The sequence below is a fragment of the Eleginops maclovinus genome, chromosome 23 (genome assembly GCF_036324505.1).
Source record: "Eleginops maclovinus isolate JMC-PN-2008 ecotype Puerto Natales chromosome 23, JC_Emac_rtc_rv5, whole genome shotgun sequence".
Taxonomy (NCBI): domain Eukaryota; kingdom Metazoa; phylum Chordata; class Actinopteri; order Perciformes; family Eleginopidae; genus Eleginops; species Eleginops maclovinus.
The window spans coordinates 10,106,753-10,126,309 of NC_086371.1; the positions used below are offsets into that span (position 1 = coordinate 10,106,753).

General features: G+C 41.5%; 1 protein-coding gene across 1 annotated transcript in view; it reads left to right on the plus strand.

Moving 5' to 3' along the window:
• The window catches only part of drp2 (dystrophin related protein 2), a 136,074-nt gene extending 118,399 nt beyond the window's left edge, over positions 1-17,675 (plus strand). The window contains exons 16-25 of the mRNA XM_063876978.1: positions 537-703; positions 1,230-1,341; positions 2,144-2,280; positions 3,468-3,533; positions 8,807-8,872; positions 11,382-11,528; positions 12,994-13,246; positions 15,950-16,067; positions 16,668-16,754; positions 17,183-17,675. Coding sequence (XP_063733048.1) covers positions 537-703; positions 1,230-1,341; positions 2,144-2,280; positions 3,468-3,533; positions 8,807-8,872; positions 11,382-11,528; positions 12,994-13,246; positions 15,950-16,067; positions 16,668-16,754; positions 17,183-17,202 — 1,173 coding nt within the window. The 3' untranslated portion in view covers positions 17,203-17,675. The remainder of the gene's footprint in view (positions 1-536; positions 704-1,229; positions 1,342-2,143; positions 2,281-3,467; positions 3,534-8,806; positions 8,873-11,381; positions 11,529-12,993; positions 13,247-15,949; positions 16,068-16,667; positions 16,755-17,182) is intronic.
• The last annotated feature ends 1,882 nt before the right edge of the window (positions 17,676-19,557 follow it).

The following is a 19,557-nucleotide window of genomic DNA, read 5'->3' on the forward strand; positions in this document are numbered from 1 at the left end:
CACACACACACACACACACACACACATTTATTATGCTACTCTGGTTGAGCGCTGGAGGAAGCCTCAGGGAAATCAACCTCTTAATGCATCTCTGATGCAGACTTAATGAGAATTTAGCACATCACGGATTTTCAGCGCTTGGCGAGTCATTTTTTTATTAGGTTGATTTCCTTTTTATCCCACTTTATCAGCCAGGTGTCTGAGGGAGAGGCAGGCTGAATGCTCACACCCATACACACATACAGTATACACACTGAGAAAGAAGTTATGTCTGCTTTGGTTTAGCTTTATAATTGTTTAAGTAGTTGAAAAAAATCACAATATATCCCTTAGTGTGTCTTGTTCACCCTCCCTTCTCCCCCGTATCTTTTGTATTCTCTTTGATTTCCTATAGCTCACTGCTGGACACCTTTGGAGAGGAAGCACACCTTCTGTCACTACTTTGTGTACCTACCCTGCTGTTGGTCTATATTTGGATTGTTTACAGTCTCCTGCACTTCTTTCCTCCCTCCCTCCCTTTCTCCTTTCTTTCCCAGGCCCCTGGGAAACCTGCCATCGAGGTGTCTCACTTTCTGGAGTGGATGAGCCTGGAACCCCAGTCGATGGTTTGGCTACCTGTCCTTCACCGTGTGGCCGCTGCAGAGTCCACCAAGCACCAGGCCAAATGCTATGTCTGCAAACAGTGTCCCATCAAGGGCTTCAGGTAGGCATTACTTAACATGAACAGACTGGGCTATTGCAACATCACACACATCATTATTAGACAACATTATTAATGTACCGAACATTATCTGGATTTTTATTTGTTGATTAAAAAGAAAAACAGCTCAAAGTAATCACAAAACATACACCCAGTTCATATTACTTCAAATAAAATAGTGCAATACATTTTTTTTCTGTGCGCCAATGTCGATTTTATCCAAAGTGACTGATGGTGACAGACATTTATTTAAATGAGAATGTTCTTTACGGGCACGAACGGGTTACCGTGAAGAACAGCGTCCCTGTCTGTAGCAAATGGGAGTTTCATAAAAGCATACCTACCTTTATTTTCACACACACACACACACACACACACACACACACACACACACACACACACACACACACACACACACACACACACACACACACTCACACTCACACTCACACACACACACACACACACAGCTTTACTCTGCTCAGCTCTCTTGCATCAGTTCAGCCTTTCTGTATATTGATGTTGGCAGGTATCGCAGTCTGAAGCAGTTCAATGTGGACATCTGCCAGACATGTTTTCTAACCGGCCGCACTACCAAGGGAAAGAAGCTGCACTACCCCATCATGGAGTACTACACACCAGTAAGACAAACATCACCTAGTGCTTTAACGGAATACAAATTCAAGGCTCCAGGGACAAATAAAACTCAGATGTGTTTTAAAAAATACCATCTCTTATTCCTGCTGCCTTATCCTTTTTTTTTGCCCGCTCTCTACTGTCAGATCTTAATCATGTGTGCTGTTAGGTAGGCTTTCACTGTCTCGACCTTCATAGTATGCAGAGATTGAGTGGCACTCAACGGTAACATCCTTTTTGGCTCACATAGTGCACACATAACGTGCTATTTGGACCAAACATTGTGCACTAAACCCCAATAAAACCAGAGTCTTAAGCCGTTGCACGCGTAGTCTCCAAAGTCAAGTTCATTCCAGAGGAGGAGCTGTAGCGTGAGTGTGTGAATGGACTGAGACGCTGCCAGATTTAATCTCTGATCAATTCTGAGCTGCAAAATGTGTTAAAAGGCCATTTCTAGAATTGTTTTTTTTTACTGGACAATATCAGCTCGCTACAGTTTGTTTTACAGCAGTGAGCCAGGCTGGCACCACTATTTATACCATGATACAGTAAGCAGGAAACGGGTGAGAGAAAATGAAGGAAGGAAGCAGAGAGAGCAGCAGAAACTGAATGAGAAAGCAGATGGAGGAAGTTAGTCATGTAAGACAAAGCAGTGTTAGGACAGAGTTAGATTAGTTTCATATGAGGTCATTTTAGAGGAACCAACATTTTAAATAATCCTTAAGAGGTGTAATTTGTCTCTCCAAACTTTCTTCCTCCGCCACCCCTCACCCCACCAACCCCTCTCCACCTTAATCACAACTCCAGACGACCTCGGGGGAAAAGATGAGGGACTTTGCCAAGACTCTGAAGAATAAATTCAGGTCAAAGCAGTACTTCACCAAGCACCCTCAGAGAGGTTACCTGCCAGTGCAGTCTGTACTGGAGGCGGAGAGCACAGAGACGTGAGTCCCACTCATAAACACTGACACAACATCTCTTTGTCTCTGCTCTCAGTCATCCGTCTATCACTTTCACCCATTAAAACTTCTGCGGTTGTTGGCTGATTATCATGCTTTGATAATTTTGGGGCACTCCTGGTTACTGAGATGGGTTAAAAGGACGGCTCTGTGTTCAGAATTAATATGATGCTGTTTCCTGTGATCCTGAGGCTCAGATGCCTTATCACGTGAGCGAGTTTCACCAGAAGGGTAAAAAAAGAGCCATGAGATTAAAATCCATGAGATCATCAAGATGGATAGCTTAGGGCTCCGACATTACGCTGGAAGATTTAGAATGATTGTGTGTCCATGTTTTGGCTAATTGTATCTCTGTTAGGTTCACCTTTTATGACCTCAAACATTTTGCGAGTTCGAGATGAGGCGCCGTTGGAAAAACAGACAAATGAATCAAAAGTAAAAGCACTCTTAATGCAGAATGATCCCTTAGATTGTAATTTTGTATTATTAATTAAAATAAACTAAGTATATTCACAATTTATTATACAAATATAAGGGATGCATTTATCTATATGAAGCTTTTGTAATGTGAAATGTTGCTGATTTTATCATTTCTTATACACCTATTGTATTTCTTATACGCCTTGGGTGGGATACTACGATAGTTTCAAGCATGGAGGGGCATCAAGGGAGTTTAAGGTACATCTGAGAGGCTGCGATGCAATTTAAAATATAGGGAAGAAGAAAAGCATTCCTACAATTAAAGTGTTTCTCAAATCTTTGTGTTCTCCTCTAGGATGTTTTAACCTCTTAATGACTAAACCCTACAGGCATGACAACTGAGGCAGGATCTGGTTAGGAGGTCTAGAGAGATTTTGAATAAGGTGCAGCATTTAACATTTCAATATAAAGCATGTCTCCATGAGAGTAGGAAGAAGCAGTGTAGCAGAAAATGAAAATGTAGAGGTATGTACAAGTGCCCTAGAATGTGACTTAATTGCAGCGCCCTCATGACTGTACTTAATTATTTTCCTCCATTGTGAAACAAGTCGTATCTTTCTTGCTTGCATGCTGACAATCTTCATAAATGAAACTCTGTTCTTCTGAATTATAGAAATATATGTAAAATATGTTTTTTATGTAACCAGTCCTTCACATTTGCAGAGTAATGACATGGTTTCTCTTGTTTCCAGGCCGTGCTCCTCCCCAAAGCTTCCCCATGCAGACACACACAGCAGGATTGAGCATTATGCCAGCAGGTACGTGGCTTACTGTGCTATACATCAAACCACTTCAACAACGCATCTCTCTTCCCTCTCCAAATCAGCCTTTATTCTTCTTTATACCCACTCCACCCCTGCTTCCACCTCCTCTCCTCCCCTGCTGTCTCTGCTCCCTCTCGCTCTAGTCTTTACCACACACTGATTGAAGTATTGATTTGGCTGTGTTGTGTCCTGCAATCCAGCCAGGATAGAGACTGTACTACCCAGCAGTGTCCTTCCCCCACACACTCCACAAGAACACACAATGGCCCACATAAGCAGACCAGTTGGTAGTTGTTATGTGGCTGAGTGTGTGTTGGCGGGGGGGTGGGTCAGCGGGGGGGTTCACTGTGCCTAGCGGCTTGTCACTTGCTCGGGCAGTGAGCCCATTGGTCACCTGGGAGCTGTTGGTGTGGATTAGTGTCTGTATGACAGGTTATAAACAGGGGCACAGCCCTGGACTCTTACTCTCCTGGCAGCTCAGCCCACAGTGCTGCGGAGCTAGACACACATTTCCCCTGAGCCTGCAGAGCGTGTGTGGTACTCTGTGTGTAAAGCCATTGTGTATGACTTCTCTTAGGCTCTTACCCTCAACTGCTTTCAACCCTGCCAACACAGAGCGAACACACACCACCAAGAGAGCAGTCACAATTGTCCTCTTTACCCGTCTTTTCTCTCCCTTTTCCCCCTTTCCTCTCTGTTCTGTTCTCCTGTTTTCCCTTTTTCTTTATTATTCTTAACTTTGATCCCACTCTTCTATTGTCTCCCACCCACACATTTTTCACTCCCTATTTTTCTATCCCAATTTCTCCATTCTCTCTAGCTGTTATATCTTTCCTTTAACATCCTTTTTTTTATTTGTTGCTACAGAATGATTTGCTTTGCAGCTATTGAGTCAGAAAAAACTGCATAAAAATGTATCTGCTAATAGCCTTCCCCAAAATAAACTAAAGGAACAGAAATGCAACAGTAGTCAAAACACAACACAACACATTGTCTTCCATGGCCTGCTAAGACAACTCTTGTGTCCAGTGTAATGAAACAGTAGCTTAGCAACTTAACTTATTAACTTTTGCATGTCAGGAAGTCATCTGTGTTTCATACAAATATTTTTTCTGCATATAAATAAGGATCTTTATTTTGGACCTACTTTCATCTCTGGTCGTGTCCGTTGCAAAGACTTTGTATTCAATTAATGAACTGTTTAAGTACAGTTTTAAGTTCAAGTAAATAATCGGACCCAATATAATGTAGTCATTAGCAATTAAACAGTCTCATGAAAGAGGTTTCTCAGGAAGCCCTAGAGGGATAGTTTTTCAACTATCGTCCCCATGGACTCAGTGATGAACACAATAGATGTTGGTATCAAAGGGTCATTGTGACCTTGCATCCTACCATCATTGTGAAAGTGATATCTCAGAACTGCATTAATTGAATCCCTTTAAATCCAGTACAAACATCAACCTATACCTAAGGCTGAACTGATTTGGGGTTCAAAGATCAGGGTCACTGTGACCTTTAAGACTCAATCAATCAAGCAATAAATAAATGATTGATATAGCCCATTATCACACCAAGTTGGCTCAGAGGGCCCAGCAATCCGTTCAGCATGAGACATCCTCTGTCCTTAGACCCTTGGAGCGGACAAGGAACACATTCCTCGAAACACTCAGATAATGGGGGGAAAAATTGTAGAAAATTTGAGCGGGAGCAATTGAGGCGAGATCCCTGAGTTACTAACATGCACTTATGGGACTTGAATGCATACAGCTAGAGAGGCAGAGGAGGAGAGAGGAGATCAGTAGCTGTGTACTGTCACTATGTTAAAAAAAACTCAATAATTCATATGCTGATCATGATAATTTCTCACAGACGTGTAGTAGGATAAAACTAGAGCATCACCAGCGTCAGCCCCCTTGTCATGACGCCCTTGCTCAGACCCCACCCATCGTCAAACGCGACCTTTGTTTTTGTTTCCACTACACCTCTCCTGAGTGACTTCATCTTTTCTGTTCTGTTACTGTTACTCTCTGCCTGAAGACCTTTTACAACTAATTCATATTTATAAATGGGTCATGAATGCATACTTTCATTTTTTCTGCTGGGCAATGTCACTTTTAGTTATTGTACCCAAACAGAATTAAATAGTGGTTTTGTTTGGGACTATTTCAAGCCACAGATCTGGTGCTATAGTAAGTATTTTTGGCAGCAGGAATATGTATCTTGGATTAACTCAAAATGAAGAAGGAACACGTCAGCCAGTGCAACAGTGTGGCTCATTCAAGTGTTTTTAAAAAATAATTTTAGACAACAATGGAGCTTTTTGGCACAGAAGCATGTATAAGCCGTATCCTAGGCTTAGCTATACACATCTTTTCTCCAACATTTTCCACTGGCAGGAGTATTGTATAGTTTTTTTTTAAATCATTACAATACTCTTTCCCTCTCTCTGCCTCTAGCCCACCTACATGTAAGTAATTATAGGATATAAAGAGAGAAATCTAATTCCTTATTTGAATTCATTCCCCGTATTTATTGCAACTCTGCGCTGACTTTGAACACTCATCACTGGCAGGTCAGTGTCTAAAATTCTTCCCCTTGGGGAGACATATTAGGCAGGTGCGTGTGTGTGTGTGTGTGTCAAAGTACCTTTCAGCCAATGAGGGGTGTAGGTGGTAGCAGTAATGTAGTCTCCAGTCATATCCAGGGAGAAGTTCTTGATGTTTGAGGTTAGGAAAACCAGATATGCAGGCATGTCAAACACTGAGACAGCTTCTGTCTCTTCCTCTCTATCCCTCTCTCTGTATCTCCCACCCTTCCCCCCCATATCGATGTAGGGGTGCAGTTGATTCCTTTCATCATCAGCACTGCTTCGACATCTTCTCTAGGATGGAGGAGAGGTAGATAGTAAAAAACCTCTTAGAGCTTAGAGATTTGTCTTCTCTTACCCTTGTTTCTCTCTCTTTCATAGGAGGCTAAACACACATGTATGCACAAGACTTCCACACTTTCTATTACTTTCTGCTTTCTCCTACTTCAGCTGCTGGTGTCCCTTTCTGAGACTCCATGTTTTGTGGAGGCTTTCTGGTGAACTGTGTCACAAGTTGAATTATGAGTGCTTAGGTTCATAGGCCGGGCCTCCTGGAACTGGACATAGATAAATCCTAAAATTGTCAGTGTGATAGTGTCATGGGTTTCTGAAAAGAAATAGGATGTGATGTGGAGCGCCCTGACAGCCTCTATATCATTCACCCCTCCTCCTCCTGTCCCTCACTCCTACAGCTGACGACATTCTGCGAAAGATGATGCAGCATGAAGTGTGGCATGTGTGTGTACTGGGAAAGCTGCAGTGTAAAACTGCTTTCCTTGAGCGTATGTGTGTACATATACTGTATATGAATGTATATATGTATGTATGTATGTAGATCTATCTAGGCACCCACAATGCTCCTCAGATTTCACAAGGTTCTCTCTGCTGGTTAATTACCTAACTTGAAGGAGAAACCCACCCTTTGAACGTCTAACACTGTTACATATCATTAACATGTGATAGTCAGGGGACTGCAGCAGATGGTGATCAATTATTTTGTAGTGTACCCAATGTTATTTAACCCGTATCTTATTTAAATCATAACCTCCTACATTTTCTTTTGAAAGGCATCTGAGAACGTGTGACCTTGTTCCTTCAGAAGTGAAGTGTACATGTAGGTGGAGGACTCAAAGGTGATAATGATGGAGGGCAAAGGTTTTATCGATTTAAAGGAAGCGAGAGAGCAGCAATAAAACCCGGCTATTGAGATTGGTGATGTTGTGACCTATTCCTAAGTTAGACAAACACCTACGCAAAGAAAACACTACTTACAAGAAGAGCACTCAGACAATGCAGTCATACTGAAAGGCTGCTCCATAAAACAAAGCCTGTGTCCACTTAAATCCACTTAAATCATAACTTAATTGGTGGAGGTAATAATTGTTGTAGACATTGCTTCATTGTTACTCTTAAACCTAAAAGGTAATAGATATGTGTATTACAAATTACAGCTGCACAACTGAATGAGGGAGGTGTACACAAATGATATGGCACCTCTAATATAGAAACATAGTTGCCCAATTTTTGAGAGTGTCGGACATAATCCAAATAATTTAAGTGTAGTTTAGGTATCCAACTACTTTTGATTATTTTGAATCCTTATCAGTAGCTAAAATATGAACTTTTTATGCAGCAATTGATCTAAAAACATCTGCTGATCTACTACTACCAGGGTATGTTTTCTGTATTTCTTCTTGGCTCCAAAATGTGAGTGCAGGAATGAGTCCTAAACCTGGAAATGTGTTTTTAAGTTGTCTATTGAATTTATATAGTTATTTAGTGTTAAGCGGATAAACTTCATTTTTGTTAAGTTGCATTTGCCTGATTCCAAAATACACACACTGATGGTACCAAGCTATCGTGCAACACCAGCCTAACCAGTGAGGGCATTTGAAGGCCAGAGTTTTGCTCAAAGACTCTTCATGATGTCAGAATTGAACCTACAGTCGTGCCGTCACTGGAAAACCAGCTCTATGTGTTGAGCTCAGATTCTCAGTCCATTTACCATTCTTTCATTTTAAAAATAAACAACCAATTTTCTCTCAGTAATGGTATTTTTTTTACCAGCTGTGATATTTATTTGTGCCATCAAACCTAAAACAAGCACTGAGTATATCCAAAACACTTGGGATATTCTCCCCCTACTGCAGCGTTTTGATGTATTTGTTATAATAGTGCCTACAGAGCAGCATGCACAGTGCGGCTGTTCGCTGACAGTCAGCAGGACATAATGCAGAACTTTAGGCGCTGTCCTTGGTCCTGAAAAGCCACACAGCAGCAAATAAACACACACACACAGACACACGCACACAGTCGCTATCTATGAAGCTATTTGGCAAAAAATGTAAAAGTGTTTTTGCCTGAATGCTGATAGACAGTGCACAGTATTTTATCAATGCTTTATCCTCTCTGCTTTTGGACCTTTGTATTTCACATACTCTTTGGCCAGTAAATGTCTGCACTTCTTCAGTCTTGTTTGTGGACAGCTATCTATTCAGTTGCAGTACATGACACGAAAATGTCACAGGTCTTAATAACCCTATTTAAAATGTAAACTGTACTGATTGTCAGATGACATAAACCTGTTGCCTTTTCCTCCTTTCAGTCGGACTCATTCTGCATTTGTCATGTATGTGTCGCTTACTGCCCTTTGTGTGTATATGCGTTTGTGTATCTATAGATTGGCGGAAATGGAGAGCCAGAATTGTTCATTCTTCACCGATAGCCTTTCTCCTGATGAAAGTCTGTGAGTATGCTGCACACCCCTCCACAACAACCACAGCCTTTCATGTCGATTTTGTGTGTGTGTGTTTTGTGTGTACAGTCTGTCCTCTTGAAACCTTGATTGTGTCTGTGTGTCTGTGTGTGCTCAGGCTTGTGCATGCATGTTCCAGTGTTACGGAGAAATTGGGTGATGTGACATAAATAATCAGCTGCATAATGAAAATGACACACAGCTAGAAGCGTGCACACAGTGCCCCCTCACGCACATACCTGCTGTGAGTAAAGTCCTTGGCTGTGGGTTGATACACAAAACCCTGCTGAGGAGAGAGAGGATTGTGTGTGTGTGTGTGTGTGTGTGTGTGTGTGTGTGTGTGTGTGTGTGTGTGTGTGTGTGTGTGTGTGTGTGTGTGTGTGTGTGTGTGTGTGTGTGTGTGTGTGTGTGTGTGTGTGTGTGTGTGTGTGTTTTAGAAAGCTAGCTGAATAGCATGTGGATAGGTTAAAGAAGTGAAAGTAAATGGGGTGTTTGATGTGGGAGATGTAGCCAACAAGGTGAGTCCTCAATGTGGAAAGTGCCAGGTGGAAAGTGTCGGCCGGGTTGTCTTAGTGTGTTTACGTGTCTCATTTTGTTGAGATAATTTTTATTTTCCTATTCAACTTTTAAGTCAAGGTAGCGTGCCCTGCAGCTCCAACCAAAGTGATATATGATCTTTCAGGGCTCCAGCTTTGTGTCTGTGTGTTTTGTGAAGTGTGCTCATTATTTCTTTTCAGAGGTGACTTATGTGTGAGTGCTCTGAGAGAAGCCTGGGTTTGACACAACATTAAAAGCTAGTTTGAGGCTGAAATAAAACTGCATTACTTTCAGTCGGGGAACCACTTTTAACTACTAGAATATGCGCCTCTCAAGCCTGCTCATAGTGTCTTAGTTCCCATGTGTACGTATCTTGAGTTTTGCTTGGGTGGAGCGTTGTCACAGAAATGTGTATATCAGTGCATGAAGTATCTCTGTTGGTCTGTAATTTGAAGCCTGAAAGTTTGTTTGTATGCATGACACTTCACGTCTACCCTTTATGTGTAGTGGTGCTGTTTTACCCTCATGTGGCCTTGTGTCCTGTTCTTTTTATACTACCAATCCGTCCTTCTGTCTGTCAGTGCCTCTCTGTTTTTACTGCTGCACGGCTCTGAACATGCTGCTGTGCTATCTGTGCCTTCAGCTCCGGTTTGGCTGACCTCATACTGTTTTCTCTCCTGGATCATGCCGCCCGTATGTGCAGACTTCACCCGTCATCTGTCTGCATTGTTCTCAGTTCACATTTTGCCTATTGCTAGGAAACAGACGTGAAAATAATCAATCCTTTAGATGCAAACATCAATGTAACGTTCAGTCTTCCATAAGTGGGTCGCATATAATCCATATACAAATCAATGTTTTTTATTAATAACCATGTGCTCTCATCTATGTTTCCCTTCCACAAACAATATTTATACATGGAATATGTATTTGTATAATCACGTTATTAAACTTGCAGATATAAGAGTCTATTTCTCCACCAAGCTTGGGTAGCTAATTAAATATGGTAACATTTCCTCCACAGCAACAGTAATGTTTAAAAGCTCATCTAATGTAATTTAGTCATAATATCAGATCTTGCATTTTATGAAAATAGAAACGTATATGTTGTGCTTTAAATTCAGTGATATGAGATTATCTGCATTAAGAAGACAATGAATGACAAGTAAGACAGACCACCAAGATATTTAAAAAGAAGGAAATAACTTCAAGTTTCTTGTTCTATGAAATGCAGATACATTTTGTCATAAAGAAACAGACCCCCGTGTCATTGTGGACCCTTGGATGCATCAAAGTCGGACCTCGCTGATTAAAAACCTGAGAGTAGAAAGAGGTTTGCTGCAACTAATATGGATCTGGCCATCTCTAGAAATAACCAGTCTGCTTTAAGTAGGCCTATAAATACCTCTGGGATGTATAATGTAGCATTACAATTGAAAGCCTATAACTTGTTTTTCAATAAATAATTTGCTAATAGCCCAAAGCATTATCGGAACATATAAATTGACAAACAGCTGTCTTTCCATTAAAATAATTGCCAACCATTCGCAGATGCATTTGCTGTTTTACAGCCGTAGGTCTGCTCTCAGACATCTGAGATTAAGTTTTCTGTTCCATTGTCAATAAAGTTTTTATTATTTGGGCATCATATTGTGATGTAGCTTAAGATCAAACAACCCTTTTTTATACAAGTGAGTGGGATCTTAGAGTGGTAAGCCAAGTTTATGACCGGACACTTCATATTTAGTCTGGGACCCTTGCACAATGCATTTGCCGTAGTGTCCCATCCCATTCTGTGTGGTCTTGTTTGATTGCGTCTCGTTTCCTTGATACATTCCCTCGCCCTGCTTGCCTTGCCTTGCTTTGGCCTGTCTGCTCCCCATGCCGCCCTTGGCTCTGCTTTGTGCTGCTGGTGGCTGTTTGCTGGTGGCTCAGTGTGCTGTCTCCTGTGTGGGGGACTCAGGGATGAAGATCAGTACCTCCTGCGTCACTCCAGCCCAGCCCTGGACCATGACTCCCCCTGCGGACAACACATGCTGCTGGCCCACCTCGAGCACCAGGACAAGGAGCAGCTCCAGTGCACCCTGGCCCGCCTGGAGAACGAGAACAGGTCTGTGTCCAGGAAAACAAACAAAAACGTGATTTTAGGACATGGAGCATTGATTCTGGAGCGAGTATCCTTTCTTGACTTGTTCAGGTGTTGGAGCTGGACTCACATTTGCTAACATTTGCTATTTCTGTAAATATAACAGAACAGTGTTGATGTGATTATAGATAGTAGAGATGTTTGTCCAGGAAGTTATTTCCATTAGCTCCCCAAGAAGCATAATAAAAACATGTGTTTGTTTACACAGGTCCATTACACTTTTTGTTTCTGCTGCTATTTGTCTACCTTCACTCTCTAAATCCCAGTAAACAATGTTAGGATAACAAAACATATTTTCTGTGTGAATACCTGACATTGATACTGATATACTCGGATATTGTGTTGATAACATAGTTATACACTTTGACAGTTTGTTGGTTCCCTGCAGGAGAAGGAGAGAGAGTACATCGCAGGTTTTTTCTAGTAGGATGTCAAGCATCTCTGCAACACATTCAGTTTTGATGTTAATGATTGAATTTGAATGTATTGTGTCGTAGTTGCTAAAAGGCTCAGGCATTTTCCATTAAGGAAGCAAATTCATTTCCACTGTCCCCCTAATTGGTTACCACAGGCAACCTTTATGCCAATGATTCATATGAATATGTTTCTCTTGTCTCCAATTTGGTTGGGAACTTAACACACACACAGGGACTTCCAGCTACTTACATACAGACATAAATACACTTCTGCCCTTTGGGTGTCTGAGACCTTGACCCATTTCAGTTATGATACTGCAGTGAGCTCCGTTGTCCTTATTTATGACTATGGAGGCTGGCTGCGACTTAGTTTATGTCCTCTGCTGTGGCTCTTCTGGGCTCAAACCTGAAAAATACACCAATACGAGAATCAATAACAACTTTAACTCTTTGCTTCTCCGTTGGGTTCCTGCCTCTACTTTAACAGATCAAAAAATATATAAGTAGCGTTGTTTTTTCAGCTTTATACTTTATGCCTTTCTTCCATTCAACAGCTTTTCAAATATTGATATTGTGTTACAACAAGGTCAAAAGAAAAGGAGACAAAAAAAAATGTTAAGGTGAAAAATATGTTAATTTTTGCAATTATTATTTTTGCACATACACTCACCGAGGAAGTAAAGCCATTATCCATTAAAGGCTTTGATCCACTGGGCTTAAGGATGACCCTTTGATATGCAGGTCTTTAGCTATGCTTCACAGCACAGCACATAATCAGATGATATCATCATGTGGGAGAAAGAGAACAGTGATTTATTGCGGCTAGTGTTCAAATGAAGGTGGTTTTATTAATATGTATGCATGTGGTGAAATGACTCTAATTATATAAATTACAGACATGTCAGGTCATTACGTGAAGTGAGGCGGAAGCTGGATGAATACCTTCTGTTGTGTTTATGTGTTTTGCATGCTGACAGTTTTCCCTCCATCTGTTCTCCACTGTGGGTCCTCAGGGTGCTGCAGAGCGAGTACAGGAGGCTCAAGTGGAAGCACGAGGAGGCGGCGTCTGTTCCCATGCTGACCGAGGCTGGAGAGGGCGGCCCAGGTTCACCTACTGAGGGAGGGCCGCAGGATGAGGAGCTACTGGCCGAGGCACGGGTCCTCCGGCAGCACAAAACGCGCCTGGAGACTCGCATGCAGATCCTGGAGGACCACAACAAGCAGCTGGAGTCCCAGCTCCGCAGGCTCAGGGAGCTACTGCTACAGGTACTCCTCTCTGAGGGGCATGGGGTGTGTAGAGAGATAAGCACTCATACAAACATTTGACTGTGCTTTAGTAGAGTTAAAAGGCATTTGCATTCTACCACAAATCCAGTATGTTTCAGAGGGTATTATTGTACTATTTACTCCACCACATTTATGTTGCAGATTCACATTTTACAAGCGCGTCATCGTCATCTAAATTATGAGGATATGATCATATGAAGTTTATTTTATGATTTTCTATGGAGAAACTGTAATTTAATGAAGAAAAAGTTCTGACAAGCTCTGATTGTGCTAGTTTTATTTATTCATTCTTCATTTATTATTAAAAACTTTATTCACCATTCATTTTGGATGGTGAGTTTGTTTGAAGGTCGACAGATTCGAAACGTCGAAAGTATTTTTTGATGTTGACCTGCGAGGCTCAGACAAACGGCTAAGTTGGTTAAGCATTTGAACGCATCTGTACATGTATAAAGTGATCCCATGTCTATTTTCCATATAATTGTTCATTATAGGAAACTATTACATAATATGCTGCTAATATTTATTTGTTAATAATAGTGAGAAAATAGTTATGTATGTAGTAGCTTAAAAAATAATACAACACTCTTTAAGTATCAATTCTGTATGCTGGTTGCTTTTGATTCGTTAAGTACACTTTGCTGGTCATACTTCTATACCTTACTGTAGGTGAGATGTAAAAGAGGAAATACAGGTTTAAGAATAATACATCTAGAAAAAGGAGAATAATAAGCCTTTCACATTGCTCATTCACTTGGACGGATCAAAAGAATAAAGGAAAAGCAATCAGGTTTTTTTTATTCCATCTTTCTCTGAACGAACAGTGGTGTAAGTGGTTGCTTAATCTGAGCAGTTTAAAGTCTGTCAAACATACCATCCACTGCATCTGAGTGCTTTTTCCACTTACTTCTGTTAATGCCTTCTCCTCTTTCGCTCCTCCATTTTGTGGGATCCTTATGTGGAGATATGATATTGATTTCCATTGCTACGTGGATGATAAGCAACTACAAGTCCTGATAAAGCCTGGGACTATTGACATGGCCTGTATTATTTTCTGCCTTTCTGAAATGAAGGCTTGGTTTTGAAAGTTCAAAAATGCCCTCTATTTGTGCGTTACAAATAGTACTTTTGGTACTAAAATGTACTTTATGAACACTCTTTTCTCTAATCTGCAGGCTTTAAGTAATAATATTTTTAAGAGCCTGTAATCTTACCTATATAAATTAGTATAAATCATTGATTTTTACAAAACTCTGCTGCCAAACTTGAACTACTTTACAGGAGAAGCAAAACTAGCCTTGCTACACTTCATTTTTAGATTGTACTGCCTGTTTTAAAGTCTTGCTAGGTCCTGCTACTGTCTCTGATGTGCTATGCTGCAAGACAAAATTCCCCAATGAAGTAACTTATTTCCCCTCCCTTATTTTGTCTGGCGACCTAACTAAAAGTTCCTAAATCTTGACCTGCTGCTAATGGTGACCTGGCCTTTAGTGTCTGGGGCCCTCCGCTGTATAGCAGAAGTCCCTGTCTGATAAACACTGAAGGTTAAAAGTTTGATCTCTAGCCACATACGTTTCCATCACAACAACATCTGGTCTGTTAAGGGGGTTTGGTGAACTGCATCAGCTTTATTTATAACTTGTTACTGAACTGTAGCTGCAGCTTGAATAAAGGGCACAGGAAGACAGAGACTCAATGACTTGCAACATGTGTATTCATCACAGTGCCTACATCCGGTAGCACAGTGCCTATTATTCATTGTGTATAAAAAGGATGGAATGGCAAAATGGAAAAACCATCAGTGGGAAATCAAAAAAGGTACAGTACAAAAAGAGTTATGAAAGAGGATAAGCCTAAAGACGTAGCATAAAAGGATTCACTGCACTCCAAAGGACAGGTGTGAGAAAGAGATGGATACTAGAGTGGGAGCTGACCCACACAGTAGCTGGGTTGCTATATTAAGAAAGTGTAGATTGTCAGCCGTGGGAGTACAGATGTAAATTGTGCATGCAGGTCTCTAAGCAAACAAAGCTAGTGAATGACAAGGGAGGAAGACCCTGAGAATGAGCAACGAGTGCTTTTTCTTCATGTTTAAGATGTGGAAATTTAGAGCAAAGAGAAGGAGGTTCTTTTCTCCAAAGACCAATATCACAGTTTCATTTCCTCTAAAAATAAAATCAGAAAAACCTCCTTGTAGTCTGGAAGTGTTTATGTATGAAATCTTCACATTCTCTGCAGACCGCCAATTTCACTGCAACAACTGAACTAACTCAACCCCTGGAAATTGATGCCATGTTGCTTACAGAAATACAAAAGATAGATTTTGCATATACATGATATTTGGGAATATCTTCCAGAGCTACTTTATACATCTTTGACTCTGATTTCACACCTCCCCGCCTCTTTCTGCAATATTGCTGTCTCCAGTGCAGTGTGATATCTTGTGCATCTGTCTATCAAGGCTCAAATCACAGTAATTTTCTGATTTTGTTTAACAGCTGTTGGGCATAGTATCCTTTTTTTTTAAATAATTCTGCTCAGAGATGCCAGAGCTGCTGGCTGTGTGTCATTAACTGTCGCATTCATTACTTTGTGAAAGGCTAAATGTTTCTGTAGCCTCCAACATGATGGATATTAGCAATTATTTGTAATGAATGGTAATCAGTCTTTCCTAAAAAACAGCCCAAAGATGACTCGGAGGCCAACGGATCAGAGCCGTCGACCCTGTCTTCTCCCGTGTCTGGAGGGGGTCACCACGGAGAGCATGCGAGCAGAGAGACCACTGACACTGAAGCAGCAGGTCAGTGACGAGCAGCCATGCTCAGATGTTGTGTTGACGCATGCACACAGTGTGAAACCATGCATCCTCCCCATCTAACCCTAACCCACAACCTGTTATAGACGTGCAACTATCTGTGCAGTGGAGCAAAATCTCCAAGTACATTTACTCAAGTATTGAACTTAAGTACCATTTTGAGTGACTTGTACTTTACTACTGTACAGTTTCCAGTTTTTGCTACTTTGTACTCAGAGGTAAATCATGTGCTTTTACTCCATTACATGTATTTAATACCTTTAGTTACTTTACAGATTTGGGTTATAATTTCAAATATAAACACATAAATAAGAATGTAGTACCACCTCAAGTAACATTCAAAAGGCATGCATCAATAATTATATCAAAACATCTTTTATTATTCTGAAATGGGCCAATTTGCAGAATGAGTACTTTTACTTTTGGTACTATGTTGATGCTTATACTTTTGTACTTTAACTTGAGTAACTTTTTGAATGCAGGACTTTATACTTATAACAGAGTATTCCTTCTACTTTTACTAAGTACAAGATCTAAACACTTCCTCCACCTCTGTCTCTCTGTCTGTCTTTGTGTGTGTGTCAGGAGATGATTTGGTGCACGAACAGGATACGGTGCTGCAGCTCCAGGAAGTAATCGAGCAGCTAAGAAACGTCTTCCCTTCAGAACCGGGTGAGTTCAGCTATGGATGGCACAGACTATAGCGATCCACGCTTCAGAGACACACTCTTTGCTCCTCCATCAACCGCCGGAGAGTGAGAGATGAAGAGAAGAGCAAATATGTACTGCTGCGGGTTGATAGTCCGGGGGAGGGACGGGGACATTTAATGGCGGGAAGGAGGAGTAAGATCAATAAAGACTCAGACAGTAGCACAGAGAAAGAAAGGGAGCGTCACTGTCACACACTTTACAAACGGTCCTGTCACATTTGAAACGCAATTTACTGGGCAGTCAGAGGCCTGTAACTTGAACAAAGAAAGGGATTATCATAATCATAACCTCTGCAGTTATAACCAAGAACATTTTTTCAATTGTTGTGCTTGTTTTCCTAACATTTTAAAGCTTTTCTTTTTTTTCCACTTCTTATTTCCCAATTTCAGGCACCACCTCACACATCTAACCCCAAGTGGACCTGGAGGAGCAGAGTGAAAACCTGTAAAGGACGCCTGATGGCAGAGGGAGGAGCTCCATATGGCTGAGGTCGGCCTCAGTACACCAGGCCCTGCGACCACTGCAGCAGCTATGATACCCAGAGCTAACCCTCAACTGGAATCTGTGCACTAAAAGCCTTTTTCATGCTAACTGCTAAAGGCTAACGCTGATGTCCGTTTGGCCAGGCTGTGCTTCATGACTTCAGGGGTGCAGCCTGACACCGTGTTAACCAGCCAAAGGAAACTAACGTTAGCAGCAGGTCAGGGAGACACTAAAGTAAAGTGACATACCCAGCCAAGACACTGTGCTTACCAGTATATGTGTAGTCGTTCGGAGGTGTGAAGCTTTATATGTCCACAGCACAAATTGGACCTCCCGTGAGGAGATCTTTTAAAAAAATGCAAAAAGGAATAAGAAGTATATCCCCTTGTTTTGTCAAAATGCCTGTGTCTTCAGTTTTTTGTTTTCTCCTATCATGGTTGTTATTCTTTGTTTTTGAACTGAGGCTGTTAGAGATTGCTAGAGTAAGCTAGATCGGGGCTGGGCTGACTGTATCTCATGTGGCTGCGTGGTGCAGATTGTCTGGGAGTTGACAGCACCCACAACGAGCTTATTTACTTTGTGAGAAAGACACATCATCAGTTAAATCCATGATTTATTTAAGACAGCCAAAGTGCCCGCTAGCACAGCGCCTCTGTATGCATACACTGTGTTTCTCTAATCCTCTCAAACTGCTTGTCGCTCTCATTGCTCGCCTCTCCTAAGTGAGCCCTTTACGCTCATACAGAACCACTTGCACTCACCATAGATGCACAAACACACACACGCATATGCTGCTACATAAACATTCCCTATTTAAAATGCACCTTTCCCTCATTGTGCACAAACGGTTCCCTGTTTGATCAATAATATGTGTCATGCTGCCTCTCTAAAAGATACAGACACTTCCGTTAGAAATGGAGATCCATTTCATCTGTTTGGCTCGCAGGATTTTGACAAGCTTTCAGTTTCAAGACAATTTGAGTTGGGGCAGAAACTGGATTTTGTGCAGGAAAATGTCTGCCGACTAATATCAGCATGCAGGCGTCCAATCTGGGATCTTAGCGTTCTCTTGCTTTGTGCAGAGAAAGAGAAGGAAAGAGATCCAGGCAGCAGTGCAGCAAGGCTCTCTTTCTCTCTCCGTCTACCAGGCCAATTCCAGACACTACAGGGGGGAACAAGGCCCACCACCATAACACGGCTCTACACTGACATCCTCCTGGATAATCCCTACTCTCCATGTATATTTCTATAGAACACTAGCTTTTGATTCTACATGCCTCATTTTCCCTCGCTAATGCGTACTTAATTACTTTTTAGATCCACAAAGAGACGACTGGTTGAAATGGTGTTGCCATCATTGTATCAGGGTCATAGGGCGCGTTCTTTTCTAAACATAGCACAGTCATTGAATGCCTTAAAACCAATCCATATTAAATAAGGACTTTTTCATTGTGTTTTTACATTCAGGGACAATAGGAGGTTGAAATGGGCTCACAGGACATAGAAAAGTGTGGATCAAGGCGCATGAGCATCCAAACATTGAAACCGCTTATAATAGGGCTTTTATGGGTGAACATCATCATGCTGGCAGGGTGCTTGGAGGGACTAAAAATGTGAGAAACAACAGAGGAAAGGTGGGGAAAAAACCCAATCCATTTATTGCTTGAGGGCTGGTGTGAGGGATCAACTTTGATGTGCCTGGCACCGTGAAAATCTCCAGAAGCAGGATAAGAGAACACGTGAAACTGAACTGTGGCTCCGTGTTTCTCAGTAAATCATACTGCTTCATTCTCACAGAACACAGATATACATATACACCCAGTTAGGAATTCATCGTAAACCTTAAGCGACTTTCTGACCTCACCCATGAGTTTCAAACCGATTTGATGCATTCATTACGGGCTCCCCCTCCACACAGCGCTCACATTTTGACACCACCATCCTCAGCACTCGCTGCCTGTTCATTTTGATACTGTTGCTAGGGAACTGTCCCCAAGGACGCAGTTCCACAGGTTTGTGAATTTGAAAGGTGATGTTTTCCTGTTCATAATACAAATGCTAATAGCCTTAAGAGAAGCTAGAGAGATTGCCCTTCTCTTCTTCTTCACTCCCACCTAAATTGAAGCCTGTTGCTGTTCAGCAGCTGAAGAGTCATTATCATCTGTTGAATCCATCTCGACAACACTTAAGATTTTATTTTAGTTAAGGTCTCACAGGTCATAGAAAAGCACCAGCTTGGGTCATGGAAGAAAGGAAAGAAAGACTTGAAAAGCAATGTTTA